Source organism: Ascaphus truei, chromosome 17, assembly GCF_040206685.1.
Source record: "Ascaphus truei isolate aAscTru1 chromosome 17, aAscTru1.hap1, whole genome shotgun sequence".
NCBI classification, from domain to species: Eukaryota; Metazoa; Chordata; class Amphibia; order Anura; family Ascaphidae; genus Ascaphus; species Ascaphus truei.
The window spans coordinates 31,429,768-31,451,821 of record NC_134499.1 but is presented as its reverse complement, the minus strand read 5'-3'; the positions used below and the strand labels follow the sequence as shown (position 1 = coordinate 31,451,821).

At 46.8% G+C, this 22,054-nt stretch overlaps 1 protein-coding gene across 4 annotated transcripts in view; it reads right to left on the bottom strand.

Annotated features, from left to right (window-relative positions):
• Positions 1-22,054, bottom strand: part of SLC6A6 (solute carrier family 6 member 6) — a 49,648-nt gene that overhangs the window by 19,741 nt on the left and 7,853 nt on the right. For 2 of the 4 annotated variants that reach the window (XM_075574620.1, XM_075574621.1), the window contains exons 2-5: positions 18,725-18,756; positions 7,484-7,720; positions 5,715-5,849; positions 3,523-3,757 (exon numbers count right to left, since the gene is read on the bottom strand). In XM_075574620.1, coding sequence (XP_075430735.1) covers positions 3,523-3,757; positions 5,715-5,849; positions 7,484-7,712 — 599 coding nt within the window. In that variant the 5' untranslated portion in view covers positions 7,713-7,720; positions 18,725-18,756. Of the gene's footprint in view, positions 1-3,518; positions 3,758-5,714; positions 5,850-7,483; positions 7,721-18,724; positions 18,757-22,054 lie in introns of those variants that run through there. The other 2 variants (XM_075574623.1, XM_075574622.1) reach the window with 2 other exon arrangements.

The following is a 22,054-nucleotide window of genomic DNA, read 5'->3' as shown; positions in this document are numbered from 1 at the left end:
AAGGGTTTAATCATGATACTTTTTGCTGACTTAAGACGATTGCATCGTACTATTATATATATATATTATTATTATTTTTTTTCATTGTTCTGTATTTGTGTCTTTGATGTTCATTTAGCAGAATATCTTTGGCACGCCAAATTCACACACACAGTCCTGCTCTGCATGTGCCAGGAAGGTTTGCACACACACACTAACACACACAGCACCCACACTGACACACACAGCACACACACTAACACACTGACACACAGCTCCTGCTCTGCGGGTGCCAGGAAGGTTTGCACACAGACACACACAACACACACAACACACATTCACTGACACACAGCACACATTGACTGACACACACAGCAGAAATCTTCACTGATACATTAACATGTGATTTTCCAGACACACCGTGCATCTTCACGCCAGTACCAGGCACCTGTTCTATTCTGCATAACTTACAGGACAGTGACACCTGTGTGCCCAGGGATATTACACACAGGTGGCATGCAGGTAAATATGTATTCAGCCTAATCTGGTATCCTAATAAATACAGCACTGGTATAGCCCATAAAAACCCTGCCACATACTCTGCTCTTTTTATTTATTCTCTGAATACATGTGACAGCCCAAAAGTCAATAGATAAAACTGGCATCTTCAACACATTGCTTCCCTCGGGCAGTGAAGGGTTAAAGGAGAATTCTCAGCTGCTCTGCTCTCTGGCTGTGATACAACTGCCTCACTCACTCCCCATTATATCACGTCAATCTCCTGCCTGATCAGCGCTGGGCGCCTGTTGGCATGGGAAGTCACAGAGGTCAGGTTTGTGGTTGTACGTAGGTGCCAAGCTGGCACTCAGGTGGGTCACAGAGGCCAGTGTGGAATAGAATCAAATCTCACAGTGAATAATTAACAAGCGGGTCAACCAAGGCAAAAGAGAGACAAAGAGAGAGACAGACAGACAAAAAGAGAGAGAGACATAGACACAGACAGACACAGACAAAAAGAGAGAGACTTAGGCCGAGTCCATAGACGGACAGGCCGTGCTGAGGCGTGCGGACGCTCCGCGCTGAGCCCCTGCATCCTCAATGAGGATGCCTTGAGAGGGGCTCACGCGAGCGTCCGCAGGTGTGCTGACGAGTTGGAGGTTTCAGCCGAGCGCCAAGCTGTTTTTCAGCACGCTGTCGGCTGAAAACCTCCAATCACAGCCCAGCAGCATCAACATCACGGCGCCGTGACATTGACATCAGTGCGTTGCAGGCGATTGGCCCAGCGACGTCACTGCCCCGCCTCCAACCACCTCCCCCCGGCTCCCTTCGCGCACGCTGGCTCGCCTGCAAGTCCGTGCAATCGCGCTGACTGAAGCAGGCGAGCCTCAGCATTAGCGCGCCTCCGCTCTCCCCACCCCTCTATGGCCCGGGCCTTAGACAGAGGGAGAGACAGAGAGACAGACAGAGAGACACACACACACACAAAGACATAGAGAGAGCGAGAGAGAGAGATTAAATAGACTATGATAGAACAGTTGTCCTGCTCTTTGGACAGAGCAATACTGACAGACTTAATAAATAGTCCTGAGGGAAACAAGCAACTCAGGTGATGCACTTGTCCTAAACAGGGGGAAACCGCCTAGGTTTAGAAAAGAGGTAACTGTAGCTCAGTCTGTACAGTGTAATCAAGCTACAGTACCTCTTTTCTACCAGCGGTTTCCCTGTTTAGGAACAAGTTCATTCCGGGTGCTTTTCCCACAGACATTTGGGAACTGTGAGATTTCTTGGCCAAAATCAGGACTTCTGGTTTCTGATCATATCTATTCACTGACATACTGCTCTAAGAGAAGCCTTCAGGACAAACAACTGTCTTGTACTTGGAAACTTGTAGCAGCTGTGCCCAGGGCCGCCGACAGGGGGGGACAGAAGGGACAAGTGTCCCAGGGCCCGGCTCCCCATCAGATGCAGGCCTCTTCCTCACCATGTGTCCCACGCCGAGCTTCCAACCTCTGGCGGTGCGCAACGGGCCCCTCTGTTGTTAGCGCGCCGGAAGTACGCTGGGCCTCAGCTTCCGATGCGCGCTGACTTTGAAGCTCGGCGTGGGATACAGAGTGACGAGGCCTGCAGCTGATGGAGAGCCGGGGCCCAGACACCGCCGGCAGCCGGGCCTGCCCTGACCGGAGGTCAGCCACAACTTGCAGCACCGGACCCCCGCAGTCAATGGGCCCGGCCTGACCATCCCCAAGGTAAGTCTACTTTTTTTTATGTATTGGGGGGGAAAGGGGAGGGAGTGGGGGTCTTTTTAATATGGAATGGGGGGGGGGATGGGGGTCTTTTTTTGAGTGAGAATTGGGTAATTGATGGAAGGTGGGGGGCGAGTGAGAGGAGTGAGGGAGGAAAAGAGGGAGCAAGAGAGATGCAGGGGAGATAAATACATGCAAGGCGGGAGGGGGGTGAGTGAGGAACAGGGAGTGAGACGGAGGGGAGAGAAAGACATGGGAAGAGGGGGGGGAATAGAGGGGGCTTGTGAGGTGTGAAATGTGGGGGGGGGGGTTCGCAATACCGCCGACATGGGGGGGGGGGCCCAGACGTAACTCTTGTCCTGGGCCCCGGGAAGTCTGACAGCGGCCCTCGCTGTGCCTCCTGCCTGCAGATTATCTCGGACTAATCCTCCCATTCCTTATATATTGTAGGAGATATAAACACACAAAGTGTGATGAGTCTTAGCTCAAACCCCAATCCCAACAGTCGTTTCACACCCTGGCTGCCAGACGTGCTTGCCTTGCCAAGTGTTGGGAGCTAGTCTGTCAGAATAGGGGGTGAAAGTGCACCAAGATTTAGCACCATTTAGTAAATGTGGGCCATAATCTCTTGCCTAATGCCTCTGTCATGGTTTCCTTTTGAGGGAGCTCACCCGTACCCCAACATTTTACTCTGACTGCTCAAATAAAAAGTGCTCTTTTTGCTTTCTTGGGGGCCATTTGTCCCCGTCCCGTAAACTTGAAACTCCTCTCCGTATAACCCATAACAGTCACAGTCCAAACACCAGGGTTGCTAACCCAGAGATAACTTTTTTTTTAACATTTCTTTTCCTTATATATTTATTTCTCTTACTTTGTGCGGCGTCCCCCGGCACCCTCCCCTGCAAATTACGTCAAATGGCGCCGCATTGCCATATAACACTACGTGACATCTCGGCATCACATGGCGTCAAGTTGCCATGACAACGGGACACCTTATGGCGCCGGGGCATCACCTGATGTCATGTTGTTATGGCAACGTGACGCCATTTTAATCACACAGCCATGTTGACTTGATTTGCATGGGGGAGATGCCGGGAGTATGCTGCCGCCGCCGCCGCCACCCGGAGATTTACCAGGTAAACCCATAGCCCCGGAGATACGGGGTCGAAACTCGTAGTCTCCGGGTCAAACCCGGAATGGTGGTTACCCTGCCAAAGACCCAGAGTTAGGTATTCAGGTGACAAAGACACGACGGACACGTCACACATTGATAAGAAAGAGAGGAAGGAAAGACTCTTACTCCCAGAACTCCGTCACCGGAGAGGTGAAGTTTGTGGAATTCAGCGCCAGCCACGTGGTCCGGTTCTTGCGGTAAGTGTCCTCCACGCAGCTGTCTGTGTTCCACTCCTGGTGGCAGAGAGCCCAGGGGAGGTGGTTTCCGAAAGACTGGAGCAGGTAGTACATCCCCCACGCCAGGATTACAATGTAGTACACGTTCAGGAGAGACACGATGACTATCGAGGCGTAGCCGATTCCTGTCCGGAGAATACAGGGGTCGGGGGGGGGGGGGGGGGAGGTCAGGGAGTTAATGCAGCCGTCACCATCCCCCCCAAAAAAACACATAATTCCTCAGCCAGCAGATAGCACACACCCCTCTAACATCTCCTCATAGCTTCATTATTCCATCCCTGTGTAAAAAACTAAACAGCACTGCCTAAAAGGTCACACACACCTTTGACCTTTTCCAGTGCTCAAGGAGTTAAAGAGTAACTTACAGAGTAACAGAGTAACAGAGTAACAGAGTGGCTGAATGAGTAAAGGCGCAGACTCTGAGAACAACGGCTCATGAGGGGAGTCTGGTTCCAATCCTGGTGTCGGCTCCTTGTGCCAGTTACTTTTCTCCCTGTGCCTCAGCAACATAACACAATTCTAAGGCTGCGCTTATAGCGCTGACGGCGACATTGCGCAGCGCCGTAGCAAGTACATGCAGTCAATAGTGGGCGCGATGGCGCTGCAGAGCGACGGAGCGATCGCCGGTAGTCAAAGGATTTGGCGATTGCCGCGTGACGCCAGTGGCACGCGAGCGGCTCAGCCAATGAGGGCGAACCGCTCATGGCCACGCCTCGCCCCCTGCCGCCCTACCTTGGTCTCCTGAGACTAGAGTGCAGGAATGGCGACGGATGACGTCACGCGGTCACTATGGGCACTGGCGGATTTCCCATCAGGCCCGGTACTAAGGTGGCAAGATTCGGGGGCGGGAAGTTTTCTGTTTTTCTCTTTTTCCCCCACATACTGAGGCTGCGCTCTCTTCCCCACTGATTGCCGGGGGAGAGCGTGGGGGCCGTTGTAAATGTCTCTTACCTTCTCCTTCGCGCCGTCCTCCAACTTTTACAGCATCATGGCGTCAAATGACGCTGCAATGCCACGTTGTCACGGAAACGCGTCGTCACGTGACGTTGCAGTGTCATTGGACGCTCAGACGCTGCAGAAGGGGGAGTCGGCCCAGGCAGCAAAAAGGGAAGTGCCTATGGACGGCAACATTTTAAATCCGCCACTGGCTAGGGGACAGGGACCCTCCAATTCTATGCACAGCGCCACATAGGAAAGAAATAGTGTTCGTTTAAGTAGTAAAAATCCGGGCTCATAGTCACCTTGGAACCTTCTGGTTTCAGTGTGGGGGAACTGCTGTGCGAATCCCAATGTAACCTCCGGCTTGTCACTTTATCTCACTGTGACTCCGTTCAAGTAAATGAGATTGCAAGTCCTCCCGGGCAGGGAGTATTATGAGTAGGGGCATTCCTGACACTGAGAATTGTAGCGATGCGTGATGCCCGTCTGAACAACTTTGTGGGATCATTTCCCAGTGTTAGAAATGTAACATCATATTTCCAAGACATTGTGTGGACACATTGTTAATCCTTTCTGCGGAATGACTCGGCTCTGCCGCCTGTACTCTCTGCACATGTACGCGCAGCTGCTCGCGGCTTAACCAGTTTCAGAAACAATTATAAACAGAAATATAATCCACCCAGCACATTCATTTAGGATACATCAGGCGGCAGCCCTCTCCCCCCAACAGATCGGGTTTTCAGGATATCCTTGCTTCAGCACATGTGGCTCAATCAGTCCCTGCTTCAGCAAAACTTGGCTCCATCAGTCCCTAATTCAGCACAGGTGGCTCAATCAGAGATTCAGTCTTCGACTGAGCCTCTGATTGGGCCACCTGTGCTGAAGCAGGGACTGATTTATCCACCTGTACTGAAGCAGGACGGAGTGGCTAAATCTGACCTGTTGGTGGGGCTTGAGAGTTGGAGTTGAGCTACTGGATTAACCCTTTACTGCATCATTTAATAATATTAATAATAATAACAATTAGATACCTACAAGACGATCCTTCCCCACTGTCACTGTGTAAACATTTGAGTGGAGGAGTGAGAGGCTCCTTTATACCGGAGTTGCTGGAGGTGACCTGTGCCATGTGTGTGACCTTACCTGTGAATATAGGGCAGATCTTTTCCCAGCAGGTGATGCCTCCCTGAGAGGTGAACTGTCCCAAAACCACCTCCAGGAAGAACACGGGCAGGCCGCCCCCAAACAAAAAGATGAAATATGGGATAAGGAATGCACCTGGAGAGAGAAAAAGGGAGACTGAGAGAGTGTGAGAATGAGTGAGTGTGTGAGAGAGAGAGAGAATGAGTGGGAGAGAGACGAAAGAGGGAGAATGAGTGAGAGTAAGTTTTCTGACTCAAGATTACTGTGGCAAGTGAGTAGAGACAGGCAGCTTAACTTAATCCCATATACAAAGTAAGGGAATCTTCTTATTTGCTGAAGTGTTTATTGGGTTCACAACAAATATAAAAAAAGGAAAGGGTACTGAGGGAAACACTGGGGCATGGGAGCAATGGAGGAAAGGGAGCTGGGATGGCAGTGGGATAATGCAAAGTAAAAGGAATGGCTTTGGTATCTGGGACAGGTAAATTGCAATCACTTTACTAGAGGAGATAGGAGAGGTGACTGCTCAAGATGGCTGCGGGAACTAAAAAGGAACATGCTAGTCTGGACTGACAGGAAATAAGGCAAGGATATGCCAACTATCAGGGGGAGCTAGGAACAGTTAAACTGACTAAGAAATACAGGGGGGTTGCCAGGGCAACAAGCTGGGAAGCCCAAGGGAAGGAACAATGTAACGACATTACACTGAGGAGTAATGGCAGCCTCAGGACAGGGAAAAACAAACATACAGAGAGGTTCCAGGACAGTAAGAGAGAGGAAAGAGGGAGAATGAGTGAAAGAAAGAGAAGAAAGAGGGAGAATGAGTGAGAGAGGGAGAATGAGTGAGAGAAAGAGGGAGAATGAGTGAGAGAGGGAGAATGAGTGAGAGAAAGAGGGAGAATGAGTGAGAGAAAGAGGGAGAAGGAGAATGAGTGAAAGAAAAAGAAGAAAGAGGGAGAATGAGTGAGAGAGGGAGAATGAGTGAGGGAGGGAGAATGAGTGAAAGAAAAAGAAGAAAGAGGGAGAATGAGTGAGAGAGGGAGAATGAGTGAGGGAGGGAGAATGAGTGAGAGAGGGAGAATGAGTGAAAGAAAAAGAAGAAAGAGGGAGAATGAGTGAGAGAGGGAGAATGAGTGAAAGAAAAAGAAGAAAGAGGGAGAATGAGTGAGAGAGGGAGAATGAGTGAAAGAGAAAGAGGGAGAAGGAGAATGAGTGAAAGAAAAAGAAGAAAGAGGGAGAATGAGTGAGAGAGGGAGAATGAGTGAGGGAGAGAGAATGAGTGACAGAGGGAGAATGAGTGAAAGAAAAAGAAGAAAGAGGGAGAATGAGTGAGAGAGGGAGAATGAGTGAAAGAAAAAGAAGAAAGAGGGAGAATGAGTGAGAGAGGGAGAATGAGTGAAAGAGAAAGATGTGTCACAGTCACAGGGGAGCGTTTGTAGAGACTCAGCGTTGCCACTTCCTCTCCGTTAATGAAGGGGTTAACATGGAACCAGAGCAGGGCTGGTACCAGGTGGGTTTACCCTATTTGCTATGGAATGGGCCCCAAAGACGGCAGAGTCTATTTGTCTTTTCTGGTCTCCCTTTCATTTCTGTTGGATCGCGGTGACTGTCACTTTGCGGCAACGTGGAACTGGCCCTTTAACCCATTAAACACATCAGTGTCATTAGGTCACATTGCTCCTATAGTGGGCTGACCCTTTAACTCATCAGTCCCCTACTCCACTTGAACACCCACGTTTCCTGGGTCCCTGTTTGGCTCTCCCTCTCACCTCCACCGTTCTTGTAGCAGAGGTAGGGGAAGCGCCAGACGTTGCCCAGGCCGATGAACCCTCCTGCCACTGACAGCACAAAGTCGATCTTGCTGGCCCATTTCTCCCGCTGGGGAGGTTTCCCGTCAGCTTCGTCCTCTGGCCGGGTTCCAGGGCTCTTCCCTGGGGAGGGTTTCAGGATGTCCTTGTGAAAATCCTTCAGACATTGCAGCTTCTCCATGTTGGACATCGCTTGACCTGGGGGGGACAATGAACCGGCAGCGAAATATTAAAGGCTTGTAGGGTTCACATCCAGATGGTCACTGCCACGGCGGAGGGGATAGGGGCAGGGTAAGTGCGGTGCCCAATATTGAGTATTACACTGTGGCGTGTGTTGGTAATTTCGGCATCCTTTCCTCTCCAGCACGTAATTACCCACGGTGTCGCATCCTCTCCTCTCCAGCACTGTGGTGTGTGTGTGTGTAATTACCCATGGTGTGGCATCCTCTCCAGCACTGTGATGTGTGTGTGTGTAATTACCAATAGCGTGGCATCCTCTCCAGCACTGTTGTGCGTGTGGGTGGTGTGTAATTACCCATGTTGTCGCATCCAATCCTCTCCAGCACTGTGGTGCGTGTGTGTGGGTGGTGTGTAATTACCCATGTTGTCGCATCCAATCCTCTCCAGCAATGTGGTGTGTGTGTAATTACCCATGGAGTAGTATACTCTCCAGCACTATGGTGTGTGCGTGTGTAATTACACATGGAGTAGCATCCTCTTTTGCATAACTCATGCTTGTGCCATGAGACTATGACAGCGCAGTCAGTGCCCGGTGATGTTAGCAGCGCAGTCAGTGCCCGGTGATGTTAGCAGCGCAGTCAGTGCCCGTGATGTTAGCAGCGCAGTCAGTGCCCCATGATGTTAGCAGCGCAGTCAGTGCCCGGTGATGTTAGCAGCGCAGTCAGTGCCCGGTGATGTTAGCAGCGCAGTCAGTGCCCTGTGATGTTAGCAGCGCAGTCAGTGCCCGTGATGTTAGCAGCGCAGTCAGTGCCCCGTGATGTTAGCAGCGCAGTCAGTGCCCGGTGATGTTAGCAGCGCAGTCAGTGCCCCGTGATGTTAGCAGCGCAGTCAGTGCCCCGTGATGTTAGCAGCGCAGTCAGTGCCCTGTGATGTTAGCAGCGCAGTCAGTGCCCCGTGATGTTAGCAGTGCAGTCAGTGCCCCGTGATGTTAGCAGCGCAGTCAGTGCCCCGTGATGTTAGCAGCGCAGTCAGTGCCCGGTGATGTTAGCAGCGCAGTCAGTGCCCGGTGATGTTAGCAGAGCAGTCAGTGCCCCGTGATGTTAGCAGCGCAGTCAGTGCCCCGTGATGTTAGCAGCGCAGTCAGTGCCCCGTGATGTTAGCAGCGCAGTCAGTGCCCGGTGATGTTAGCAGCGCAGTCAGTGCCCCGTGATGTTAGCAGTGCAGTCAGTGCCCCGTGATGTTAGCAGCGCAGTCAGTGCCCGTGATGTTAGCAGCGCAGTCAGTGCCCGGTGATGTTAGCAGCGCAGTCAGTGCCCGGTGATGTTAGCAGAGCAGTCAGTGCCCCGTGATGTTAGCAGCGCAGTCAGTGCCCCGTGATGTTAGCAGCGCAGTCAGTGCCCGGTGATGTTAGCAGCGCAGTCAGTGCCCCGTGATGTTAGCAGCGCAGTCAGTGCCCGTGATGTTAGCAGCGCAGTCAGTGCCCCGTGATGTTAGCAGCGCAGTCAGTGCCCGGTGATGTTAGCAGCACAGTCAGTGCCCCGTGATGTTAGCAGCGCAGTCAGTGCCCCGTGATGTTAGCAGCGCAGTCAGTGCCCCGTGATGTTAGCAGCGCAGTCAGTGCCCGTGATGTTAGCAGCGCAGTCAGTGCCCGTGATGTTAGCAGCGCAGTCAGTGCCCGTGATATTAGCAGCGCAGTCAGTGCCCGGTGATGTTAGCAGCACAGTCAGTGCCCGTGATATTAGCAGCGCAGTCAGTGCCCGGTGATGTTAGCAGCGCAGTCAGTGCCCGGCGATGCTAGCAGCGCAGTCAGTGCCCGGCGATGCTAGCAGCGCAGTCAGTGCCCGGTGATGTTAGCAGCGCAGTCAGTGCCCGGCGATGCTAGCAGCGCAGTCAGTGCCCGGTGATGTTAGCAGCGCAGTCAGTGCCCTGTGATACAAAGTGGATAAAGTGCGCAGCTACAATCAACCACGTGGGTATAGTGATAAAGGTGATGATAAAAATATATATAATGTGACCTTGTGGACACTGATAGGGGAGCGTTTGCAGCTGTGGAAACAGGAGTGGCTCAAAACACCCCCAGAAGCTAGACAGAAAACACAAAAACACAGCGCACAACGCTCATAGTGCATTAAAAGAAATATTATTCAAACAGTACAGGTAAGTATTATGCGTACATCAAGGGAGAAAAAACCCAGCATGTCAGGGGTTAATGTTACCCATGCGCCAACCGGATCTCCAAGCAGGGTATCGTCTGGTGTTAAGCAGCTTGAAGCCTCTGGGTCTTTCGATCCATAAACAAAGTCAGCAGATCCTCGGTAGTCTTGCTATTGTGGGTATAAGTCCCAGCAGACTCGTTATTAACGAGGACAGAGATTCTGTTGGTGAGGATGGTCTCTCACGGTGGTTTGGTGCACACTTGCAGCCTTCCGATCCTCCGCTTCCGGATCTCTGACGTCACTCGGCGGCGACACCGCAACTCACGTCACGATTTCCTCACCAGTTAGGGAGTCAAACCAGCAATAGTAGGATGAAGTGTCCAACTGAATATCGCATCAAAAAGTCCTTTCCAACGCGTTTCGAAACCAAAGGTTTCTTCATCAGGGAATAACAAGTGCTAGTTTGTAAGGCATTGAAATACCCCACGCTCAAACCTAATTGGCCCGCGGCTCGAGTCCTCCAGCCAATACAGCAAGAGCGGGGAGGAGTCAATGACCCCATAGCCTTACTCATTCTACCATATCAGGCCTCAATGACCACATACAATCTTTATTCAAACAAAAAACATTGAGATTAAAACCCTAAATAGCATATGCTAAGCGGGATAAGCTTAGAATGGAAAAGAAAAAGGAGGTTAAAACATATAATATTAAACAAAAAACAGACTATAATGAGAAGCACACTTTTAGATCAAAATACATATAAAAAAATAAAAATTATTGAATCTTGAAAAAGAGGCATACGAAAGTCTAAAATATATTAAAAATGGACAAAGAATTATGTAAAGATATTTGTTGAACACAAATTAACCAAGAGAAAAGATCATCTCCTCATGTCACAAAAAAGTTTTTTAGTATAAAACCCAAATATCGATATCCTCATTGAGGCCCCTGGATACAAGGTTTTGAGCCTATGTATCCAGAAGGTCTCCTGCATGGACAATTCATTAACGCTATCGCCACCCCTCCTATTTTTAGGGACATATTTAATGCCCTTAAAGAGAAGTGATGATGGATCCTTATTATCAGTGTTCGACAAACCTATACATTTGCTCGCCCCGGGCAGCACACGTTTGGTACTAGGTGGCGAGTAGATTTTTTTGTGTGGCGAGTAGATTTTTTGGTGATTTGTCAACCACTGCTTATTATGATGCAGAGCATAATGTCTAGAACGACTGTGTTTAACAAAACCAATTTTTATGTTGCGTATGTGTTCCTGGATACGCACTTTTAAAGGACGTTTTGTACGGCCCAGATATTGTGAGCCGCACGGACATTCTATTAAGTATACAATATGGTCTGAATTGCAGCAAATAAAGTCTGTGACCTCAAAAACTTCTCCAGTGGAGTTACATGTGTACGATTTTTTATTGGGATGGAGATGTTAACAAACTGAACATTTCCCACATTTAAATTTTTTTACTGAGGTTATCGATATTTGTTCTTTATACTAAAAAATCTTTTTTGTGACATGAGGAGATGATATTTTCTCCTGATTAATTTGTGTTCAACAAATATCTTTACATAATTCTTTGTCCATTTTTAATATATTTTAGACTTTCGTGCCTCTTTTTCAAGATTCAATAATTTTTATTTTTATTTTTTATATGTATTTTGATCTAAAAGTGTGCTTCTCATTATAGTCTGTTTTTTGTTTAATATTATATGTTTTAACATCTTTTTTCTTTTCCATTCTGGGCTTATCCCGCTTAGCATATGCTATTTAGGGTTTTAATCTCAATGTTTTTTGTTTGAATAAAGATTGTATGTGGTCATTGAGGCCTGATATGGTACAATGAGTAAGGCTATGGGGTCATTGACTCCTCCCCGCTCTTGCTGTATTGGCTGGAGGACTCAAGCCGCGGGCCAATTAGGTTTGAGCGTGGGGTATTTCAATGCCTTACAAACTAGCACTTGTTATTTATTTATTTATTTATACAATATTTTACCAGGAAGTAATACATTGAGAGTTACCTCTCGTTTTCAAGTATGTCCTGGGCACAGAGTAAAACAAATAATACATGGTTACAAATACAGTTACATAAGTGAACAGGGTATACATTATATACAAGACATTGCATGCACAGTTAAAGAAAATATATATTATGAGCGTATGAAACAGTTACAGACCAGGTTAAAATGTGAGACAGCCTTAGATTTGAAAGAACTTAAACTGGTGGTGGATGTGAGAGTCTCTGGTAGGTTGTTCCAGTTTTGGGGTGCACGGTAGGAGAAGAAGGAACGTCCGGATACTTTGTTGAGCCTTGGGACCATGAACAGTCTTTTGGAGTCTGATCTCAGGTAATACGTGCTGCAAGTGGTAGGGGTGAGGAGCTTGTTCAGGTAGCTGGGTAGCTTGCCCATGAAGAATTTAAAGGCAAGACAGGAAAGGTGAACTTTGCGCCTAGACTCTAGTGTTGACCAATCTAGTTCTTTGAGCATTCCCTGATGAAGAAACCTTTGGTTTTGAAACGCGTTGGAAAGGACTTTTTGATGCGATATTCAGTTGGACACTTCATCCTACTATTGCTGGTTTGACTCCCTAACTGGTGAGGAAATCGCGACGTGAGTTGCGGTGTCGCCGCCGAGTGACGTCAGAGATCCGGAAGCGGAGGATCGGAAGGCTGCAAGTGTGCACCAAACCACCGTGAGAGACCATCCTCACCAACGGAATCTCTGTCCTCGTTAATAACGAGTCTGCTGGGACTTCTACCCACAATAGCAAGACTACCGAGGATCTGCTGACTTTGTTTATGGATCGAAAGACCCAGAGGCTTCAAGCTGCTTAACATCAGATGATACCCTGCTTGGAGATCCGGTTGGCGCATGGGTAACATTAACCCCTGACATGCTGGGTTTTTTCTCCCTTGATGTACACATAATACTTACCTGTACTGTTTGATTGAATAATATTTCTTTTAATGCACTATGAGCGTTGTGCACTGTGTTTTTGTGTTTAGTGCCCTGTGATGCCAGCGCAGTCAGTGCCCTGTGATGCCAGCGCAGTCAGTGCCCGGCGATGCTAGCAGCGCAGTCAGTGCCCTGTGATGCCAGTGCAGTCAGTGCCCGGTGATGCCAGCGCAGTCAGTGCCCGGCGATACTAGCAGCACAGTCAGTGCCCCGTGATGCCAGCAGCGCAGTCAGTGCCCTGTGATGGTAGCAGCGCAGACCTGACAAGAAGACAGAATGACACCTTTATTGGTTCTGTGCCAGCGGAAATCCCTGCCCTCTGTTACAAAGCAGCATGTGGCACAGGATGTCTGAAAAGGATGCAGGGTTTTCCTATCTAAACTACACTGACTTAACCTTTCCATTCCATGAGTGGCCTTCACATTTTTGCAAAGTGATGTGTATCTGTGTACATAATAAATATAAATAATAAAGGTTAACAAATTGTTACTAAACTGGAGAGCACTGTTTATATATTTATATAAATAAGTAAAATGTATCTATTGAATACATCCCTATATCACTCTGTATGAGATTAATGTTTATATACCAATATTTATACAAAGTGACTTATCCATCTGTGTATCAATTTAAGGAGAAATATACATTTAGATACAAAGAGATACATGCAATCTTATACAGAGCAACATGTTTATACTGGTATCACAATATCTAGCTATCTGCGGAACATGATGTACTTGTATAAAATAGGATTTATTTGGAAGTAAAAGTGATGTCCCCAAAAACTTCAGAGTTAGAACCCCTACCCCTTTTATCTCTTAAATGCTCATGGGTGGAGGAGGGAGGGGGGAGAATGGTGTGCATTACATAGCGCTCCAGCTCAGAGGTTTATTAGATTAATCAACAGGGGAGCACACAATGAACAATACATTTTGAACAGAAATAGACTGTCAGATAATCAGTGGAGACTGAAGCTCTCCTATGTATAGTAAATTCCAAATCCAGTGCTCAAGGGGTATACAATCCCCAGTCAAAGCACTGAAAATGAAGCAAATACAGCTGGCTATACTTCCAGGTACATATGGGAAGTGTGAAATGTAAATATAAATATATATGACTCACACGGCCCTGTGTGAGTAGCAATCCAATAATGGGGATCTTTGCTTCTATGTAGAAGGCCCCAGGTCTGGTCTCCGCAACGTCCCCGTCTCAAGTGGTGGTCAGCACCTCGGAATTGGTGTGTGCAGAGAAAGTCCAACTCAATAAAAGTGAACTAATTTATTACATCAAAATAGTAACTCCACACTTACATATTAGTTTAGACGCATCGGCACCTGTAGGGTCTGGTTACAGCATGGACGCAAGATTAACCCCCACTTCCGCGTCCGGATCCTGGGATCGTGAGGTCTGCTCTGGCAGGTCCTCTACGGTGGCTGTCTACGGTCAATTCTAGAGCAACGCGTTTCGCCTGGTGAACAGAGTTCGTCAGGCTCAATGATGTTCCCCCTTGCTGCAAGCCTCCTCTATGTAGGGTCAATAATCACTCTATTCCATGTAGACGGCCACCGTAGAGGACCTGCCAGAGCGGACCTCACGATCCCAGGACCCAGACGTGGAAGTGGGGGTTAATCTTGCGTCCATGCTGTAACCAGACCCTACAGGTGCCGATGCGTCTAAACTACTACGTAAATCTGGAATCAAACAATAAGAACCGGCGCCTTACGAGTCCATAAATATGAGTCTTTGAGTCCAAAAGTGGGAAAGACTCATATTTATGGACTCGTAAGGCACCGGTTCTTATTGTTTGTTTGCATTGTTTCTCTGATTTGTTTCAGTCAGTATCGTGCCAGGCAGCCTAGCCCACATAAGGGGTCAATCATTCCTAAATAGGTTAAATCGTGAATCACTTCCACATTAGCGCTCACTTTACGCCACCTTTTTCTTTCATTTATGTAAGTGTGGAGTTACTATTTTGATGTAATAAATTAGTTAACTTTTATTGAGTTGGACTTTCTCTGCACACACCAATACCAAGGTGCTGACCACCACTTGAGGCGGGGACATTGCGGAGACCAGACCTTTGGCATTCACACTTCCCATATGTACCTGGAAGTATAGCCAGCTGTATTTGCTTCATTTTCAGTGCTTTGACTGGGGATTGTACACCCCTTGAGCACTGGATTTGGAATTTTCTATACATAGGAGAGCTTCAGTCTCCCCCGACAGTCTATTTCTGTTCAAAATGTATTGTTCATTGTGTGCTCCCCTATTGTTTGTTCTTTTCACATGCATTGAGGATCCGGGATAGATCCTGGTGAGTTTGAGCCTCAGGAAGAGACTCATTTTCTGTGGGCACCCTGCGTACCCCTGGCAAGGTTGTGTCTTTCTGGATTTGTAATTATTTTCTTACTACTTGAAAGAGTTAGCGCCCAGGATTTTCGTTCCTGTTTATTAGATTAATCCTAATTCTTTTTTTTTTTAATATCTGGTTTATAAAATAGTCATGTTCAAGGACTCCTGCCTTGTCTTGCTGCTCAGGAACACTGGACAATTGCTGCGTTCACTTGAACGAAGAGACAGCATTTCTCAAGTAGAAGCAGCATTTCTTGCAGTCTCGCTCTGCGCCCACGTCTTGCCTGTTTATCCCAGAAGAGTATTAGTCACCGGTGAAGAAAACACTGTCTGTACCAGCCATGTGAAATGGGTAAACCGCCTTAGTTCCAAGGCTCTTGTCTCTTGCCCCGATGGAACCCAACATTCTTCTTCTTCTGGTAACGGACGGACCGAGACTCGGTTTGCAGGAGGTGTAAACGAGTCTGCGTCCTGGTTAAGGTGCAGGAGTCTTCTTCTGGATTTAAATAGGGGAGATTAATGAGCAACTAAAACTACCAGCTAATTAGCCCAAAATGTGTAAATAGGTAAATAATTGGGGGGTGTATACGTGAACTGGGGGTACAGACAAAACAGACAAAAAAAATACTAAGGTAATAAGTATAAAGAAATTCACTAAGTAATAATGGGCTATACTAGGCTGGGTTTGCACTTACTTATGTGCAATGTAACACTGATCCCTATGTTCTATCTCCCTTTTCCAACTTTACGGAGTTGCACTTTGGGAGTTTGGTGACCCGTTTAACAACAGCAACATTGCTATCCTAATTATTGGGCCACATGTATAAATGTGACTGGGAACACGTACCCACCTTCGTGCACATTCACTTGGTCTTACACTGGTAATGTTTCACCCACTTACTGCGAGATTCATCGGTTGAGGTTATGCGCTACGCTGTGTATTTTATCCGCTGCTTCTCTTGTACAGTGATACTAGTTTTATGTAACCTGAAAACCTGAGTAGTTGGAAGGTGGAGGCTGGGATTGAGGAGTGGAGTTGGGCACCCATGTTCTACCCCACACAACAAACCCTAGCACAATCGCAGTGCGTGCTTCCTAATTACAGCAGGCAGCACACAGGGGAAGGTTATCAGCAGGCTTGGCTATTGCATTAACCCCTTCCCTGCATGTTCTTGATGATTCCGAATCCAGTGCTTCGAACGGAACTGGTTTCAAAGGCAGATAATGAGCCCGGCGCGTTTGAAAAACAATTAGGCTGGAATTCCAACTGTAAGGAGATTCCTTCTTTTAGTCAAGAATTTCCTCTCTCAGACAATGAAACAATTCATGTATTTTGTACTGTGCTGGTCACAATGCTGACCCTCCAGGGGTAACACTGACAAGCTAAGGCAGGGGAGGCCAACGCCAGTCCTGAAGGGCCACCAACAGGTCAGGTTTTCAGGATATCCCTGCTTCAGCACAGGTGGCTCAGTCAACGGCTGAGCCACAGATTGAGCCACCTGTCCTAAAGCAAGGTTATCCTTAAAACCTGACCTGTTGGTGGCCCTTGAGGACTGGAGTTGGCCGCCCCTGAGCTAAGGGGACAATCTCAGACCTTTTGTTATTCACTAGGGAATATTTGAAAATGACATTTACTATGTAACTATGTAACTATGTAACTATGTAACATTATCCAAGCAACAAGTTAAGTACACGACAATTTGTTATACTGGGCCTTTAACAATGTATCTTCTCAGACATCGGGACTGTGTTATAATAAAGCAGGTTCTGAAAACGTACAATTGTGGGATTTAAAAGCCCTCAGGAAAAGGAATTCTTACAGCTCTGCGCTACAAACATCACAGGCTCCCACACAAAGGGAGTGCCGCAAATCGCCATTATATTTGTAATACTTTGTAATAATTTGTTTCGAACCACTAATCAATCGTATGGCCTACTCGTCAGGCTATTGCTAACACAACTGTTTGACTGCTTAGCTGTCAATTACTGTGAGAGCTACCAAAGTCACGCCCCACAATGCCTTGCTGCTGTGGATGCAAAGCATTGTGGGGAGCAACTTTGGAATCTCCTGCTGTAATTGACAGCTTTACCCCCACGCTAAGGGGAAGTTTGGGGCCTTCAGTCCCCACACGGGCTCAGGAACCCGCTATATTGCCTGGGATACGCCATTACAGATTTTGGGGGCAAACCCCTCACGGACCCCCTGTTGGGAATGAGTGTGATATTTATTATTGATACAGAAAAGGAGTGCTACTAAGCGCTAGAACCCCTGAGGAAGTGACGTCAGTCACGAAACGCGTAGGGTCAAAGGTCACGGCACCTTGGAGAGAGCTGGCTGTGTGTAGCGTTCCTGACCACCCTAGCAGGATACGACGTCATCGCGAGAGAGGTTGTATCAGACGTGTGCAGCTGTGTGCAGCTCCCCTTCCCCTGCATCCATCTTGGGAACTTTCTACAAGTCGGAGGGAAACAGAGCCATACACTACACACCTGAGAGCCCAGGGAGGACCTTCTCTGCATCTGGCATCCGTTCCTGCTTGGTTTTCACACGCTCATTTATCCGGTCCTGCTGTAAGTAGGGTTTTGGGTTTTAACCCCTTGATGACCCGCTGCAGCAGGCTCCTTTGTTTTAATAAATAGTTTTTTATTTCAGCTTTAGTGTTTTATGTGCATGTTTCTGTTGTTTGTTTATTGTCTTTATTGTTTTTGTGCAGTGTTTTAACCCATTAACTGATACAGTTTACACTATGATTTTCTATTTTGTCTTTGTCCACATGTCACGGACCCCCTGATTGGAGTACCTCCGCTTATTGGACCCTTTGGACTCTTTCTCCCATCTCCCCTCATTTGGATTCATTGGACTTATTGGACTTATTGGACTTATATCACTACGGGCGCTGGTTTGTATCTCTTCCCTATTTATTATTTATTGATTTATAAAATGTTTTACCAGGAAGTAATACATTGAGAGTTACCTCTCGTTTTCAAGTATGTCCTGGGCACAGAGTTAAGATGACGAATAATACATGGTTACAAATACATAGTTACATAGATGAACAGGGTATACATTATATACAAGACATTGCATGCACCGTTAGAGATAATATATATTCTAGGTGTATGTAACAGTTACAGACCAGATTAAAATGTGAGACAGCTTTAGTTTTGAAAGAACTTAGACTGGTGAGGGCTGTGAGAGTCTCCGGCAGACTGTTCCAGTTTTGGGGTGCACGGTAAGAGAAAGAGGAACGGCCGGATACTTTGCTGAACCTTGGGACCATGAACAGTCTTTTGTAGTCAGATCCCAGATGATAAGTGCTGCATGTGGTAGGGGTGAGGAGCTTGATATAGTGGGTTGGATAAGGCAGTCTGTCCGTCACCCAGTAAATACAAACTTTACCCTTTAAAATGTAATTTACTCAAAGGATCCCAAATAGTAATGAAGTATTTCCCTTCCAGAGCAATGCCCTGCAGGCACCTCATACCGACATCAGTGGTTGCCACCTCCCTGTGCACCTCCAGAATAAAAGACTGGAAGACTTACCTAAATACTTTGCTTTGAAGTTGAATCTTTCTCTGTAAAGAAGAAGCAGATGTTATACCCACATTCTGCATCTGTCAGAGCATCTTCCCCCCTCACCCCCCCTCCCCAAAAAAACAACTAGGTCCCTCGAGTTGACCCCTCCAGCCCCCCACCCTATTTGTGCACTGCTAACCATGAAAAGCAAATCCAATATTTAACCACTTAGTTGCCGTGTCCTATGATTGCCTCTAGCAGACAAGGGATTAAAGGTAACATTTCTCTCCCCACAACAACAACAAAACAAGTTTTCTAGGAAAAAAAACACACAAAAGCAAAATACCATCCAAGATATTCAGCTTGTTTTCCTTGGAAATCAAATCATGTGTTTAATCAATGGGAAGCTAAATTGTACTGCATGGCTCTGTACATGAATATATGTAAATATTACAAATTGGGCGCATTGTATATCAAAGTAAAAATAGGGGGGGATAGGAATCCCTGCGCTGAAGAGCTTACAATCCAACGGGTGTGTTGGGAGAGATAGAAGTATATCTTGGGATATGAGTGTATTTTTTTGCAAAGACAAGAGGGTGAGTACATACAGATGTACAATAGCAGGCTTCATTGTTGCCCAGAGAACACAATGTATCCCGTACTAACAGAATATCAGAGTTTCACTAGAATTCAATCCCAGCTTAGGTGCAGAATATCCCAATCCAGCCCTTTCTATCCCCCCTGAGAGGGACTGTGACGCTTCTACATCTGTATGCAGTGGGACATGAACTTTATTTCCGTGACATTTATATAATTATTTACTATGAGAACAGCATGTACAGATGTCTGGAGAGTTGCAGCATGAAATAGACCAATATAACTACCAATAACGTACAGGTTTGAAAATTCAAGAAAACCGTGACCGGATCCAATTTCTTGGCAGGGTCCCCCCGCTGAGAAGTGTGCAGGACACTGTGCTGACACTGGAGAAAAGCAGGCTGACCTACGTATAAAGTCACCGCTACGATCTGCCAGGTGTAGGCTATGCCACTGCATAGTGTAATGTCACCTGAGCTTACAGGTGTGAACGTGTGTGTGGTCATATGCCAAATAAAACACAGTATCGGTGTATACCCGGCCTTATAAACCTCCATATCACTTACATGTGGGTTTTTTCCCCCTTATGGTTACATTTAGAAAGTGCACATGAAGACATGAATAAGAGACCTGCAAGGTTTGGATAGCTCTGTACATATGAAAAAGAGACCTGTGAGGTTTGAAAAGCTCTGTCCACATGAAGCAGAGACCTCTGAGGTTTGAGAAAGCTCTGTGCATGTGAAGAGACCTGCAAGGTTTGGAAAGCTCTGTACACATGAAGAAGAGATATGTTAGTTTTGGAAAGCTCTGTACACCATCATTTCGTCCATGAAGAACCCTAATGTCGGCTAAATCCATGCTGCCGCAGACCACGCAGAGGCTTCTGCGCATGGCCTCATTGCCTTAAGGCATTGATCGCACCCATAGACCGCACGGACGACAGCAGAAGGGGGTGCGCATTGCGCGAGGAATCAGTTGACGGGTAGGTCATGTGAGTGGTACACCCAATGAGGGACCAAACAGCTCCATGATGTCACCGACATGCCCCTAGACAGGCCCCCCAATGGTGCATCTAGCATGTCCAAAAAACGCACCCACTTCACGTGGGTGACGTCACCGACGCGCACGCCTCCGGGCGGGCAAAAGCTATATGGACTTAGCCTACGTACCTCCCTAGTGTAGGAGTGAGAGCAACCAAGAGAAGAAGCACGGAGAAACTACATTGTTTGACACCAGTTAATGTCCATGAGAAGTATGTCCTGTGTACTGTACAGTAAGTGCAGCATTATCAACGGATGTGAATAAACTCATTGTTTGCAGTATAACAGTTCCTGCCGCCCCTCATTCTAACATCTGTATAACTACACCCAGCCTGCACGGACCCAGCACCCTGCAAAGGTACGAGACACTGAGCACAGCCATGTAAATAGTCTATCATGACGTATACTCATTAAGAGCCGGGCAAGGAGGGTTACATAACTATCTAGATTACAGAGATAAAAGGAGATTAAAAACAGGGGAAATAGTCAAGTAGCATATTTTGTAGGATATGAGTTTGTGTCAGTAAACTGTTCTCCTTCAAGCAGAGTGAAGGTTCCTTGACTGTTGTGATACCTCTTATTGGAACAACATGAGAGTTATCCATGAATACATCATATGGAGCAGATCTTTTAAAACCTTGCAGGTTTCATCCTCATATACAGTTGCTAGATCTCTGAACTCTGGCCAAGGAGAGGCGTCGTTCTGCGTTTCCCAGTGACATGAAGATTTTAAAAAAAAGAAAGGAATATACAGCTATCTCAAGCACTGTAGGAACATTGTCAAGCTAATTACATACTATTGAGGTTTGAAATTATGCTCATACATACGCATACTGAATTCATTTGCATATTAATTAGTGTAGGATACAAATACTGGAGGACTTTTTCCTCTAAAAAGCAGCAACACCTTTGCATGTTTAACTCATAATTATCTAAATGCTGTAACCCCTCTGTGTATACCATCTATAGAGAGTTACTATTGATTCAATACTGCCACTATCCTCCCTTATTAAACCATCACATTGCTATTAATTATATTTTGTTATTTAGAGGGAAATTAATCGTACATGTTATCATTGTACTAAATACAGAGAGGACATTTTTGTAGCCGGTGACCAATAAAACAATTCGTTGTTTGTATAAAGCAGTCTGTATTAAACCAATGAAACACACTTCAGTGCTCTGAAATAGGGGAGCATGCATTAAACTGGTTTCACTCATACCTATCGGATAGATCCCAATATGTGTCTCTCTCAGGTTCTCACTCTAACCCCCTGAATGTCACCTGTGGGCCGCAAGGCTCTGTTCTGGGGCCCCTACTCTTTTCAGTGTTCATTAATGTTCTACGTACAGCTTGTAAGGAAGCCTCAATACACATGTATGCGGATGACACCATTTTATATGCACACAGCCCTAGCCTCTCTGATCTTGGGCACGTATTTCAATCTGATTTTTCAAGACTTGAATACTGGATTTCCCAAAACAAACTGTTTTTAAACATTGACAAGACTGTAACGATGATATTTGGGACTAAGGCTACATTTCTATATCGGAACCAAGTCTAACACCATTCTAGTCCCTGTCACTAGTTTTAAGTATCTGGGTTTGTCGCCCAATTAATATTTGGGTTGCATATTGATAGTCTGACATCCAAAACCTATGCCAAACTAGGTGTACTTTATAGGAACATATCCTCCCTAAGCCACTATTAAGAAAGCGC